This window comes from Aplidium turbinatum, chromosome 12 (genome assembly GCF_918807975.1).
Source record: "Aplidium turbinatum chromosome 12, kaAplTurb1.1, whole genome shotgun sequence".
NCBI lineage: Eukaryota > Metazoa > Chordata > Ascidiacea > Aplousobranchia > Polyclinidae > Aplidium > Aplidium turbinatum.
Genome location: NC_137483.1, coordinates 8,904,409 through 8,916,709, shown reverse-complemented (window position 1 = coordinate 8,916,709; position 12,301 = coordinate 8,904,409). Strand labels below are relative to the sequence as shown.

At 39.9% G+C, this 12,301-nt stretch overlaps 2 protein-coding genes across 4 annotated transcripts; one reads left to right on the top strand and one right to left on the bottom strand.

Annotated features, from left to right (window-relative positions):
- Window positions 1-90: 90 nt before the first annotated feature.
- LOC145781069 (monocarboxylate transporter 7-like) lies at window positions 91-5,615 on the bottom strand. Of its 3 annotated transcripts, none has more exons than XM_082592805.1 (8): window positions 5,395-5,615; window positions 4,165-4,308; window positions 3,173-3,348; window positions 2,434-2,561; window positions 1,752-1,948; window positions 1,313-1,440; window positions 944-1,172; window positions 91-307 (listed from the first exon to the last, which is right to left on the bottom strand). In XM_082592805.1, exons 1-8 carry the CDS (start codon window positions 5,597-5,599, stop codon window positions 174-176), a joined length of 1,341 nt encoding a protein of 446 aa, XP_082448931.1. In that variant the 5' UTR covers window positions 5,600-5,615; the 3' UTR covers window positions 91-173. The 3 variants fall into 3 exon arrangements, with proteins under 3 accessions (XP_082448931.1, XP_082448932.1, XP_082448933.1); XM_082592806.1 differs by having other exon boundaries at window positions 1,313-1,437; XM_082592807.1 differs by having other exon boundaries at window positions 4,165-4,382; window positions 5,395-5,518.
- Window positions 5,616-7,432: 1,817 nt separating this feature from the next.
- On the top strand, window positions 7,433-10,892 carry LOC145780558 (uncharacterized). The gene is made up of 2 exons (XM_082592185.1): window positions 7,433-9,897; window positions 10,673-10,892. The coding sequence occupies exons 1-2, from the start codon at window positions 7,433-7,435 to the stop codon at window positions 10,890-10,892; spliced, it is 2,685 nt and encodes an 894-aa protein (XP_082448311.1).
- Window positions 10,893-12,301: the final 1,409 nt, after the last annotated feature.

Sequence of the window (12,301 nt, the reverse complement as noted above, 5' to 3'; positions counted from 1 at the left end):
GCGCTAAAAAAGCTTTCCCAGTCCGAAGACAAAACTTACCACAATCAACTATGATAGACTCCTAAACAAGATCAAGCATTGGTGTAACACTGGTTGACGAAGTTTTATTTGACAGTAAACTCCCAGTACAGCATTGCACGGAAAAGTAAAATCATAACGTAACCCCCACAGCATCAGCTAGCGTCAAGTTTCTTTTCACTTCTTGATCGTAATAAGAGAGGAATTTGCAAAACAGCTCCGCAGCCTGCCAGTGCAGCTCCAATGTATAACGCAACGGTAAGACTCCCCATTTGATCGATTGCGAGACCTGCAAAAAATTTAAACTCATGATAAGCCTGCTTTTAAATGTCACCGACGTTGTAACTTCACGAGCTAGTTTGTCGTTGATTCCAAATACCGGTACTGTGGTCAGGTGTTTTTCTGGTGATTGCGATATGTTTCAGTCAACAATAACCTTCAGTTTGTGTTTGGCTTAAAAACTTCGGGTCAATATTGAAATAACTGCCAGATCTAATAACATTCCGACCAAAACGCCTCCTTTTACAAAAGCTCAAGATCTAGCCTCATGTAGGTCTGAGTGAAGATAAATCTCAGTTAATGTTTCTGACAGAAATTCTGTTGCTGCATTGGAGTAGATAATTTGCAGAACTGTAAAAACTAATTACCAGCAGCATGTCCAAACTTGAGCACTTAACTACAACAATAGTCACTGTGTTTGAGAACTTTGTCCTTTAGTAAGTCAGGATATGCAAAGCTATCAGAATGAACTTGGGATAAACTAAGTTACTTTTCTTTATTAAAAAAAACTAAGTTTTACGCTCAATGTGTGTAAAAGTTTGATAAATTTCGAAATTAAGCACCTTATCAACCACAAAAATGTCTATTGTCATGACGAATGAAACAAGATCGTTCAAAAAGTTCTATTTAATCACAAAAGCCTTGCCTGTGAGAACTTGTCCTCCAGACATGAACAAATATCCAACTGTGCAAAGATATCCATTAACGTAATGGTACATTTCTATCGGAAACACGTCTCTAATCATCACAATGTAATCACCCAGGATTCCACCTCCTATCAAGCCCACCAGCACACAGAGTAACATCAGCGATACATAACTTGACGCAAAGGCAGTAGCGAAAAGAACTATAGCAAGAAAAGTGTTGCTGATTGCCTGAACAATACATCAACAGTTAGTGAAGATCATATCATTGAAGTAGCTAGAAAAAAATTAGGGGTGAAAAAGCAACTTTCTGTAGACCTACGTTTTACTGAAAGAACCATTGGAATTATTAAATTTTAGTAGAAAACTACCACTTCGACGAATCTCAACTGTTTTGGAAGTCGAGAGTAAACAAATCCGTGGAAGAGCTTTGAGATCCCATCACCAACTGACAGGCCACAAATTAATGCTGCGGCGTTGATTTCGCTTATTCCAACTTCTGTGCAATAAAATGTTAGTATTTATATTAAAGTAAGAAATATTAGCTAATAATATGGCTTAAAAGTTTTTTTTATTGCAATTTTCAATCAATTTCCGTTTACCATTTCAACATTGTTTATCAATAGTAGGCTCCCTTATTTTATCCAATAAGTTGAGTTATGCCAATCGACATGCAAAGGTATCTCGTATTAGGAGTTTGATCTTGTTTTTAGGTATAAAAAGAAGACTTTCTTTTGAATTGCTGCATATAGAAAAGTATTTTTAAAATTAACTGCTTCAAACAATATATTTTGCTGTGATATATTTCACCTTTTGTTGCAAAAGGAATAACATAGGATGCGATGGCAAAATAGGTTGTAAAATATGCGCCGTGAGAGAGCGACAGAGTCCAAAACGGCAGGGACGCGATCAAACGCAAATTCAAGAAAGAGCTTGCTTGAGACATCTTGCGACGACCCCACTGACTCAAAGAAGGTTTCCTGTCCAAACTGGAAGGTTGATCAAATCTGCAATGGGTTTTGCTATTAGATTAAATGCAATTAACCGTTGTGGCTGCGCCTGCCAGTCAAGTATGGGTCTTTACCAGCAAGCCTGTGAATGATGAACATTAAAAATCTTTGTGTAAAAGAACTGCCATATCTGTAGCTGGAGTTATGAATCATTGTTTTCAGACTTGGCAGATTAGATCAAACTTTGTTTCAAGGCGATCAAACCCACAAACGTGGTCTTGCAAGGTGGCAAGTTGTCATTTTCACATCGTTGCAACGTTTGCAAGTGGCTGCTTGTAGGCTAGGTTAAGTGTGCTAACTTGCGTGAACTTCGCATCAATTATAAATACAGTTTGAACATTTTTTTATGCTTTGTTAAACGCTGTGTTGATCTAAAAAATTTGCGTTTTGTCAAGTTGAACTGATTGATGTTGAGCATGGAGAAGGAAGTTCCCTCGTTAATCGACAAGAGACACTTGACGTCACACGATCCTCTTCCTTACCTTGCATCAAATTGACAGTTTTCTACATCACAAGCTGCAGCCTCTGCGAAGTTATTTTCATCGGAAAGAAGATCTGGAAGAAGAGTTGCTCCTCCTACCATCATGTTCAGCATCAAACCAGACAAAATCTAACCAAAAGTAAAAATGTCACAATAACAAGAAAACGTGAAAGCTTGGATTTGTTTTTCTCAAATGTTCAGCTTTTTTCAAATGTAGGTTGGTGCATGTCGCTACAAATGTTAAATGATTGGTTTACTCTACTATCTGTCGCACTAGCTTGTCGAAAGAAACTTATTTTGACAGGTATATTTTGAAGTCCTTACGCGTTTTTTATTGTTGGTGCAATGTCTGAATAAAACAACAGAGTTTTCAATTTTGCTTTTTTACAGTAATTCATTAAATCTTTATTTGCTTCTTTGGAAAGCTTAATGGCGGATTGGGAATATGGCCTTTTAATTTATGGTTCTGCATATTCCTCTACCCAGCAGTTAGTTAGGGCTGTTCAAACAAAAATATTTCCAAGTTCCAAAATGTATTACTTTGGCGCAAAGTTTCTTGAATTAGCTTCACTTCGATAAACAAGCAATTTCGGTTCGTTGCAAACTTAAAATGAAAATCACTTTGCTAATTAAGGATCTAATGAGCGCCCAGCAAAAAGTGGGCTTACATCGAGGTTATTCGTAAGGCCTGGTCTTGGACGTCACTATTATAGCGACGTCCACGGCCTGGCTCAGCCTACCTGCAAAGCCCCTCTCCACCCGTAGCTGTCAATCAAAACCTGAAAAAGTGGGCAAGTGGCAAAAGGTCCAATTGCTCCACCCAAGCATATCATCTGTGAGAGATAGGTTGCAGTTTTATCCGAAAACTTTGAGGCCAAAAACAAATATGTATGGAAGCATGGCGGTATGCAGAGCCCTTTTTAAGAATAATAAAGGAATTGAGTGAGTTTTAAATATTTTCATGCCTTAGGTCTACCTGAAACGACGTCTGAAATATATCTAAATAAAAAAAATTGAATAAAATAAGCCTTATTACAATATCTTATCTTCTAAATTTTAATAGAAGGCCTACTGTGGTTTCTGCAAAAAGTTATGACCGGAGTTATGAGCCTACTCCACTATGCGTATGTATTAAAGGTAGGCACTTTAACATACTGACCACGAACCACCCGATGTATCATTGTCCGTCCAATTTTAACCATTCCAGCATTCAGCCAGAGATTTGAATATTACTTTGAACTGCTTTTAATAATTAAAGAAGAAAAAAGATAAATAACAGTGATGGGAAGTTGCGTTTTTCCTTTGTTCCGAGAAACACAACCTTAATTACCTCATGAACAGCGTAGCTTCTGATTGGTTGATGGTTAGTGGTTGAATTCAATATGTTAAGTGCCTACCCGTATTAAAAGCTCCCTTCTTCTGTGTTTTCAAAAAATATTGTAAGTCGATGCCAATGATGTAAAATGCATGAAAATTATAAGTATAAGGCCGAATATGACCCAATCTTCTTAATCCCACATGCAAACCCAATCTGAATTCTGAAAATTCCAGCTCTACTTGACAATTTTAGCAGAAATCATTTCAGATCGCAGACTGCAAATCGGCTCCTGTTTGCAATTTTTTTGTTGTCTTGAAAAGTTACAAGACTTTTTTGACCAAAACAATTTTTTTTTATGTTGATGGAAACCTATTTGTATGAAGTTTTTGTACCTGAAAACTGAAGAAATCGTACCTGGAATAAAACCGACACACAAAGTAAGAATAGTTAAGTTGTTTGCGAATGAGGCCAAAAACACAGACAAGGAACCGAAAAAGCTCAGGGCCATCACTGTTTTTCTGTAGCCGAAGCATTTCAACAAAGTGGGAGTGATCATAGCTGTGATGATACATAAATCAGTTCAATCAAAGCAGAGTTTCACCCGGTCATCTTTGAGTGTCATTTTAGTGAAACTGCAATATAAAACAACAGAATATCGCGTGCAGAAAAGCAAGAGAAATACAGTATTATAAAAAAACAATGTTTGAAGTCAAGATAACGTGGCATCTCATGTAGTGTTATTGGATTTGTTTTTCAGTTTAAAAATTTCAATATTATAAAGTCAGCAAAACTGTAAATGCGTAGTCTATATTATAATGTAGTGTGGGAATTAGAAACTTAGGAACGGAGATTTGTTTTTTCGTTTTGAAATGATTTTAAACTACAAGACTAAAACTATACTAAAAGTGTATGTCTACGTACAGTAACATAAATATTCATAATCAACAGCAAACTAATAAACCAGTGCTGTGGAAAATAGCCATGTTTGTTCGGTTTGCTCACTTGGATATTATTTTTACACAAAATTTTACACGTTGAGTCATACGAGTCTAAAACACGATCACTCAGCCACCGGACGCAAAATATTACTGAACGTTCTCATCCTAAGTCTAGCACGGAAAAAATTTACTTTGCTGGAAATAAAAAAAAAAACTGTGTCGAGACGAAGTAAAACGTTTCGTAACATGTTTGTGTTAGACACTTGTAAACTTACAAAACTTGGCAAATAGTTTCTTTTAGATTGTACAAAGAAACGAAATGGCTTTTCTTCTGAAACATAATCAAGACCGACAATTTCACATAGAAACAAGATGGTATATATTCGAGCAGTCCCAATTAAAGACGATATATATTCGAGCAATCCCAATTACCAGTCACAGGGCAGTTGAAGGTGTCGTTTGGACCCTGTACAGACGTGATGCCCTCTTGAAAACAAGACACTTCAGTGAGTCAGGATATGCAAAGCTATAGGCCTAGGACATAAGCATAAGACACCAACAAACACGCGGCGTTTTCCTTCCATTCCCAGGAACCTAAAGTAAAATCACCTTGGTACCAGGCCCAAACGCACTCCCAACGCCCCCTGTCGACTACTGAGTTACTGACCAAGCTTATTAGTTTTACTACAGCATGCCGTTTGCTTACAAACTATTCCACTTCCGATAAACGCCAATGCGTTTAGTTGAGATACTCCAGCATAGTTGCTTTCAAAATGCTGCATAACTGGTTCATAGAATACAACATAGCAACGCCCAATGCTAGACCACAACACGTAAGAATAAAGTCCTCCCACGGCGATTTTCCATTTGCTTGCACGTGGTTTAGCTCCAGTTACTAAATTGCGCACCATTATAACATTGCCTACCAATGCCTAAAAATACGAATAGTCTATGAAGTAAAATATAAATTAGCTTCTGAGGTTTTCCATTTCAAGTTTTGGAATTTAAGCTCTAGCAATATGGGGCCACGCAAACCCATATTAGGTTTAACTATTCGTGTGAGTATAGCAGTCTCGCAACGTAAGGAGTTCTGCCATGCAGACTCTCCATCTTCTTTTGGCCTTCTTGCTTTCATTTCCCAACTTCCAAATTGTCTCATTCTTTTTCCGACACTATTTTCATTTCTCAGTATAAACCTAACGTGTTTCAACCACCTAAGTTTAAGACGTAGGCTATTTCTTTTAGCTTTCCGACTTACAGTAGTTTTTTTGATAATTTCATTTCTTACTCGGTCCTGCTTTGTCAGATCTAGCGACCATCGCAGGAATTTTATTTTAGCTTCTTATATTTTTCCTTCATATTTTCGTGAAGGCTACCGTCTGCTTCCCATACCTCGCTGGTCGTATTATCGCTTCACAGAGTTTATCCTTCAGCTTTCATTCGAAGACAGTTCTGAAACTCCTGATTTAGTCCCTTTTTTTAAATCTCATCTACTAAAATATGTTTTGTCAAATCAGTTCCTAGATTACAATCCTATTCGATAAGAGTAGGTTGGCTATCTGAGCTAGAAGTTACTGTTTTTACAGTAGCCTATTACAACATTTGGCGATGATGAATTCGTGTGGGCTGAAAGGTCGTTCAACCAATTGACACCTAAAAATTTTGCATTCATCCAATCGCTACACGCTCCAATGCAAATGTGTAACTTTTTTTTAACAGCTCCTGAATAAACACTACTCAAATGGTGAAATGCAAGCAGAGTAGGCCTACCTTTTTGCAGCTGCAATCCTGCTAAAGTTTTATGAACAATCTCAACATAACTTCGCATCAGTTTAAACACGTTTCAGCGTTTCCAGTTATTATTATGCCATTGGAACTATTGCTACTTGCATCGACAGGAAACCTTTTGTTTGGTTACATCACGATTGCATAGCACATCGCGAAACTACGTGTTAAATGTTTACAGTGCTGCCATAACTTGATCCTTGCAAGTTAATAGCAGCCTAAAATTTAAAAAACAATACAAACTATAAATAAATAAAGCGAAATAATACAAAACCGCAACAAGGATATAATCTGTTGCGATGAGACGAATGGTTGGATACAAATAGATTTTTTAGCACTTTGAGTAGGCCTACTAGTAGGGGACGTTGTGTGCTTTCGTGATTTTTTCGTGTTCAAAGTGATAAAGTTCAAAATTATAATAAATAAACAAAGAAAATTTTAAACATTTTCACGATTTTACTCAAAACAACTAAAACTCTTCAATCTATGTTACAATTAATAGCGTTTGCAATTGCATATGACACTATAAATTCGATACGAATAACTAATATATGTGATTCTCCAATATATTGATAAGCACTGGCTGCAGATATACATTTTGCCCCAAACAACAGGAAGCGGATACAGAGTGAGTTTAGCTCGGAGGCGGAGCGGACGCGGAGCCTGAAAATCCAGACTTCGATCATCTCTGCTACAAACACTAAGTTGCTACAGACCTGTGTTGGCAAACCTTTGGAAGTTAGTAGCCTGCTTTCCTTCCAAATCTATTTCATTTCGTTTATTACTTTCTCACAGGTATTCTGGCAAATGGGGTGGGAAAAGACGATAACCTTCTCGCGGTTCACCCTGTCAGTACTGATTTTTCAGGAAGCTAATCATCGTCTAGGCTTGCGGGCTGACAGCCGCATAAACACCGAGTGGGTGGTAAAAGGATAAACCCTCGGCCCACCTTCGGAAAGATGTCTAACTTTCAACAAGCACCTTCAAGGCCCAGCACTATACCATGGGAAATCACCATCGGCACATGGAATGTACGAGGCCTTAATGCTGAAACCAAAAAGCAAACTCTGGGCAAAGACTGCCAAAGCTACAATATTGACCTCTTATGCATTCAAGAAACCAAAATCAAGGACCACCAAGAAGTCAACCTACAAACAGGGCACAAACTTGTCCTGCTGCAACAAAACAAATCAGTTCATTATGGCTTGGGATTTATTATTGGCCAAACACTGATCAACCATGTTGTGAACTATAAGTACGTTAGCGACAGAATTGCAACTATGAACCTCGCTATTCCAACTCGAAATGGTAGTCTAACAAAAATGCGGCTGATCAACGCCTATGGACCAACCTCTGAAAGAGCAGCAGAAACACCAGAAAATCTTGAAAATTTCTACGCAGAACTTCACACTGCTAGCACCACCCCCGCTAACTGGCTTACTTTTATATGTGGCGACATGAACTCCAAACTCGGAAAGCTTACCCAAGATGACATTGACACGGGCCTAAACGCATGCCTGGGCAGTTACGGCACTGGCCAACGCAATCTGAACGGTAATGCACTCATGGATTTCCTTTCTGCCAATGGTTACTTTGCCAGCAACACTGCCTTTCAACACCCAAGCAGACACCGCACTACCTGGACGGGATTTATCAAAGATCCAAACAACCCCAACTTAAGTAAGCCTATTTACAACCAAATTGACTACGTCATCTGTCAACAGAAAGCACGCCCTCTACTACAAAACGCAAGGTTTTTTGCAGGCACGGACCTAAACTCTGACCACAAGCTTGTTTCCACGAAACTAAGAATTGATAAAATTCATTTAATTCACAAACGCCATCCAAAGAAATCCAAGCAACAGAGAATCAACATCCATCGTCTGAAAAATGATCGAAAGACCCAGCAATCATATAGGAAAATTCTGAAGAATATGTTGAGCGAATTAGACCGCAACGATGATCCAAACACAGCTATAAACCATCTACTTGACTGCATGAAAGTTTCAGCCATAAAAGCTGCCGGCATCACCAGAAGCAACCCACCACAACATACGTTTGATCAACAAGTAGCAGATCTGTCCAAACAGCAAAAAGCTTTAAGGCTACAAATTTATCAAAGCACAAACAACATGGAACGCTCTAATCTCCGAAAGAAACGTACAAACATCCTACACAGCATATCCAAAAGATTAAAGGAGGTTGCAATAGAGAAAGCCAACTCTTTGGCAGAAGAAATATCCGCATCTGAAGACAGCAGTAAAATGTTTCAAGCAGCAAAACTACTTAAAGCGAGAAAGCCTCCTACCCCCATCATGATTCAAGATGTCAATGGCAGTTTTGTGCTCTCAGACAAAAGCAAAGTAGAGATTGTAAGAAAATGGTTTCAGCAACAATTTACAGATTCAGATGATGAACCAATACAACCATTCACCGGAGAAGCAAGACCCTTGCAAACACCAATAACCACTGAGGAAGTGTCTGCAGCAATTTCTTCTTTGAAAAACCGTCGTGCTGCTGGCCCTGATAACGTCAACAACGAACTCTTCAAATTCTCCAAAGACATAACCTCCGGTTTAATATCACAGACTATTAATGAATCTTTCAAACAACACAAACCAGTATACACCATCGGCGAAGGCATACTAATTGCTATACCAAAACCCAAGAAACCAAAAGGACCACCAGCTAATCTTCGACCCATTGTGCTCCTCAATAGCATCAGAAAAATCCTCTCCATCATCATTTTGCATCGGATTAGAGACAAAATTGACAGCTTCACTGGACCCTTCCAAAGCGGTTTCAAACGTGGCAGAAGCTGTGCTGACATTGTCTGGGCACAACGTATGCTCGTTTCAGTGGTAATGGCTAGAAAATGGGACTTCCACAAAATGGGAATAGATATGTCCAAAGCCTTTGACACCATCAAACGCAAAAAAATCCTTCAAATTTTAGACCAAGCTGGCTGTGATGAAGATGAACTGCGACTAACCCACACCCTGCTAGCTGGCACGAAACTGTATGTGCGCATTAACAACGAAATGTCCGCAAACTTTGAGACTACCATCGGTTCCCCTCAAGGAGACAGCCTCTCCCCAATACTCTTCACCTGCTACCTATCTGCAGCATTGAGCTCAGTGCGAGAGCAGTCCTCCAGACCAAACCCCCCTATATCTGACACATGCATGCCTTTGGAAATGGAGTATGCAGACGATGTTGAGTTTCTGGATGAGGAAAGACAGCCACTTGATATGCTACAATCTATTGCTACAAAGAACCTGAAAAACTACAATCTTTTCATGAATGAGACTAAAACTGAATTCACCCACATATTTCTTGCAGATACAAATGAAACTGATACTGATAGCCTACCGATTCGAGGAAACGAAAAATGGCGTACACACAAACTATTGGGATCATTATTGTGCAGCACTGCCGATGTCAAATCCCGCTGCAATTTAGGCAATGTCGCTTTCAGATCACACTGGAAACTATGGAGCAAGAGATCGAGAATCCCATTACAGTTGCGACTAAGATTGTACAACGCGTACTGCATCCCAATTATGATCTACAACTGTAATAGCTGGTCTGTTACCAAAGGAAGTCTTGAAAGATTGGATGCCTGTCATCGAAGACATTTACGTGTCATAACTGGTCATACTTGGCCAAACAGTCTTATCTCGAACAAAAATCTCTACAAAATATGCAACAGTGAACCATTGTCTTGCAAGATCTCCACCATGAGATGGAACATGTTTGGACACATTCTGAGACTTCACCAGGACTCACCTCCCCAGAAAGCCCTTGAATTTGCAATAATTGGCAGCAAAAAGTACCAAGGCCGAACCGGACGTCACCGTACCAATTCATTACAACTGCTGAGATCTGACATCAGAAAAGCTGGCCTGGGATCCCTGCTCAGCACACCACATCTCCATCGATTGCAAAACATCGCAAAGGACAAAACAGAATGGAGATCCTATCAACCTTGTTGACAGACTGATCGAAGCCAGCGGATGCCGAACGATTTGGCTACACTGGCGGCGGAGACAGTTACAATAATAATAATTCTGGCAAATCGGACCGTCTTGCTGAAAACCAGTGATGGGTAGTGCAGCCGGCCCCGCCGATGAAGACACGGTGTTCCGCAAGAATCATGCCTTTCACCTTTACTGTTTAACATGTACATTGTACATCAGTGACATGCCAAAAATTACGTCACTCCAGGACGGCTATGCTGGTGACCTGGCACTACTCTATTCTGATAACTACTGGCATGTGGTAGAGGAAGCCGTCACAGACGACATCGCCCAAATCACAGACTATCTGAGGTTGTGGAGGTTGAAATTGAGCCTGGAAAAGACTACCGTTACACCTGTGCGACATGAAACCCACGCGCCACTTATCGGTGCTTCTTAATGGAAACTCTCTACCACACAACCCATGCCCACTTAAGTTCGATCGGCAATTGACCTATAAACAACACGCTGAAGCCCTCCATGCTAAGCTATCAGCACGCAACAACTTGCTGAGATGCTTAGCTGGACCATCCTGGGGTGCTAGTACCTCCACACTCCGTACAAGTGTTATTGTACTGGTTTACAGCTCCTTTTAATATGCTTCTCCGCTTGGTGCCGCAGCGTACACACTAGCAAAATTGACATTGCCCTTAACACCACCATGAAAATAATTACCGGTTGCCTACTTCCAACTCCCACTGACTTTCTGCCTGTACTATCAGGCATTGCCCCAGCTAGACTCTGTAGAGAAAACCATGTACAGTAGGGGAGATGTGGGACCTAGGAACATGGTGGGACCTATGAACCATGGCGTTATTTGGCCACCGAGTGGATAAAAAAATTTGTAATTGCAGTGGTAAAATCGCGATTTGATTTCTTGCTGCCATGTGCGTTTTGGTCAGATTTGGTTCACTGTTTTGTCTTTCGTGCTCAAAAGTTACTTTTCAAGAAAAAAAGTAAAATTTTTCATTTAAATTTTTTTAAAGTTTCGAAAAGCAGGTATATTTTTCGAAAGAGTTTGTTGATTACGCTATAGCCTATACTCGGGATAGTAGCAGTGAATAGATGACAAGATAAAGTCAGAAACTTTAAAGAACCCCACGAATTCTGAGAAGGAGTTCATGATTCCCACATGAGTGGTTCATAGGTCCCACATCTCCCCTGCATAGGTTGGTTTTACAGGCTATGTCAAGGGATAACCACCTCCTCAACCAGATGGTCCTAAAACCGCATCTCCAAAGTCCCAGCGCTTGAAATCTCGACAACTTTTTTCCGCCATGCTGCTGCTATCTGCAACTCCAACTTCCACATTTCCGAAGTTTGGAATAGCGAATGAACAGAAGTTGCGAGACCAGTTCAATTCACGATCCTTCCCAATATCAATGCTCCATCAGGAGCAGAACTAACTCGGAAGGAATAGGTGAAGTTCAATCGCTTGCGAACTGGGGTGGGCCGTTTCAACAGCAACATGTTCCAATGGAGCCTCGCCGACTTACCATCTTGTGCATGTGGCTCAAACTTTCAGACTGCATACCACATTTCTCTACTAATTTCCTGTACACCGACCCAAGGATAGACATGTAGACCTAACAACACTCGATGAATACGCAATCCATTAGCTGCCGCGCCTGAACACAAAAACGTGACCTGCGGCGGCCTCAAACGCAAAAAGTTTATTACTTTGGTGGATTCCTGCATTAATTAATACAAAAAAGTACTATCATTCCAAAGTACGCATTTAAAGGCAATATACTGGATAAGCAGTGGATAAGCAGAGGCAATAGACAGATAAGCAGTGGCTTCGGCAAA

What these genes read in the sequence shown, in the direction of transcription:
- LOC145780558 (XM_082592185.1), top strand. Translation starts at nt 7,433, where the DNA reads ATGTCTAACTTTCAACAAGCACCTTCAAGGCCCAGCACTATACCATGG. An exon ending in AAACTATTGGGATCATTATT is followed by an intron (nt 9,898 to 10,672) that starts GTGCAGCACTGC and finishes ATTGTACATCAG; the next exon opens with TGACATGCCAAAAATTACGT.
- LOC145781069 (XM_082592805.1), bottom strand. Translation starts at nt 5,599, where the DNA reads ATGGTGCGCAATTTAGTAACTGGAGCTAAACCACGTGCAAGCAAATGG. An exon ending in TATCGGAAGTGGAATAGTTT is followed by an intron (nt 4,309 to 5,394) that starts GTAAGCAAACGG and finishes GTATCATCACAG; the next exon opens with CTATGATCACTCCCACTTTG. An exon ending in GTGTGTCGGTTTTATTCCAG is followed by an intron (nt 3,349 to 4,164) that starts GTACGATTTCTT and finishes ATTCTTAAAAAG; the next exon opens with GGCTCTGCATACCGCCATGC.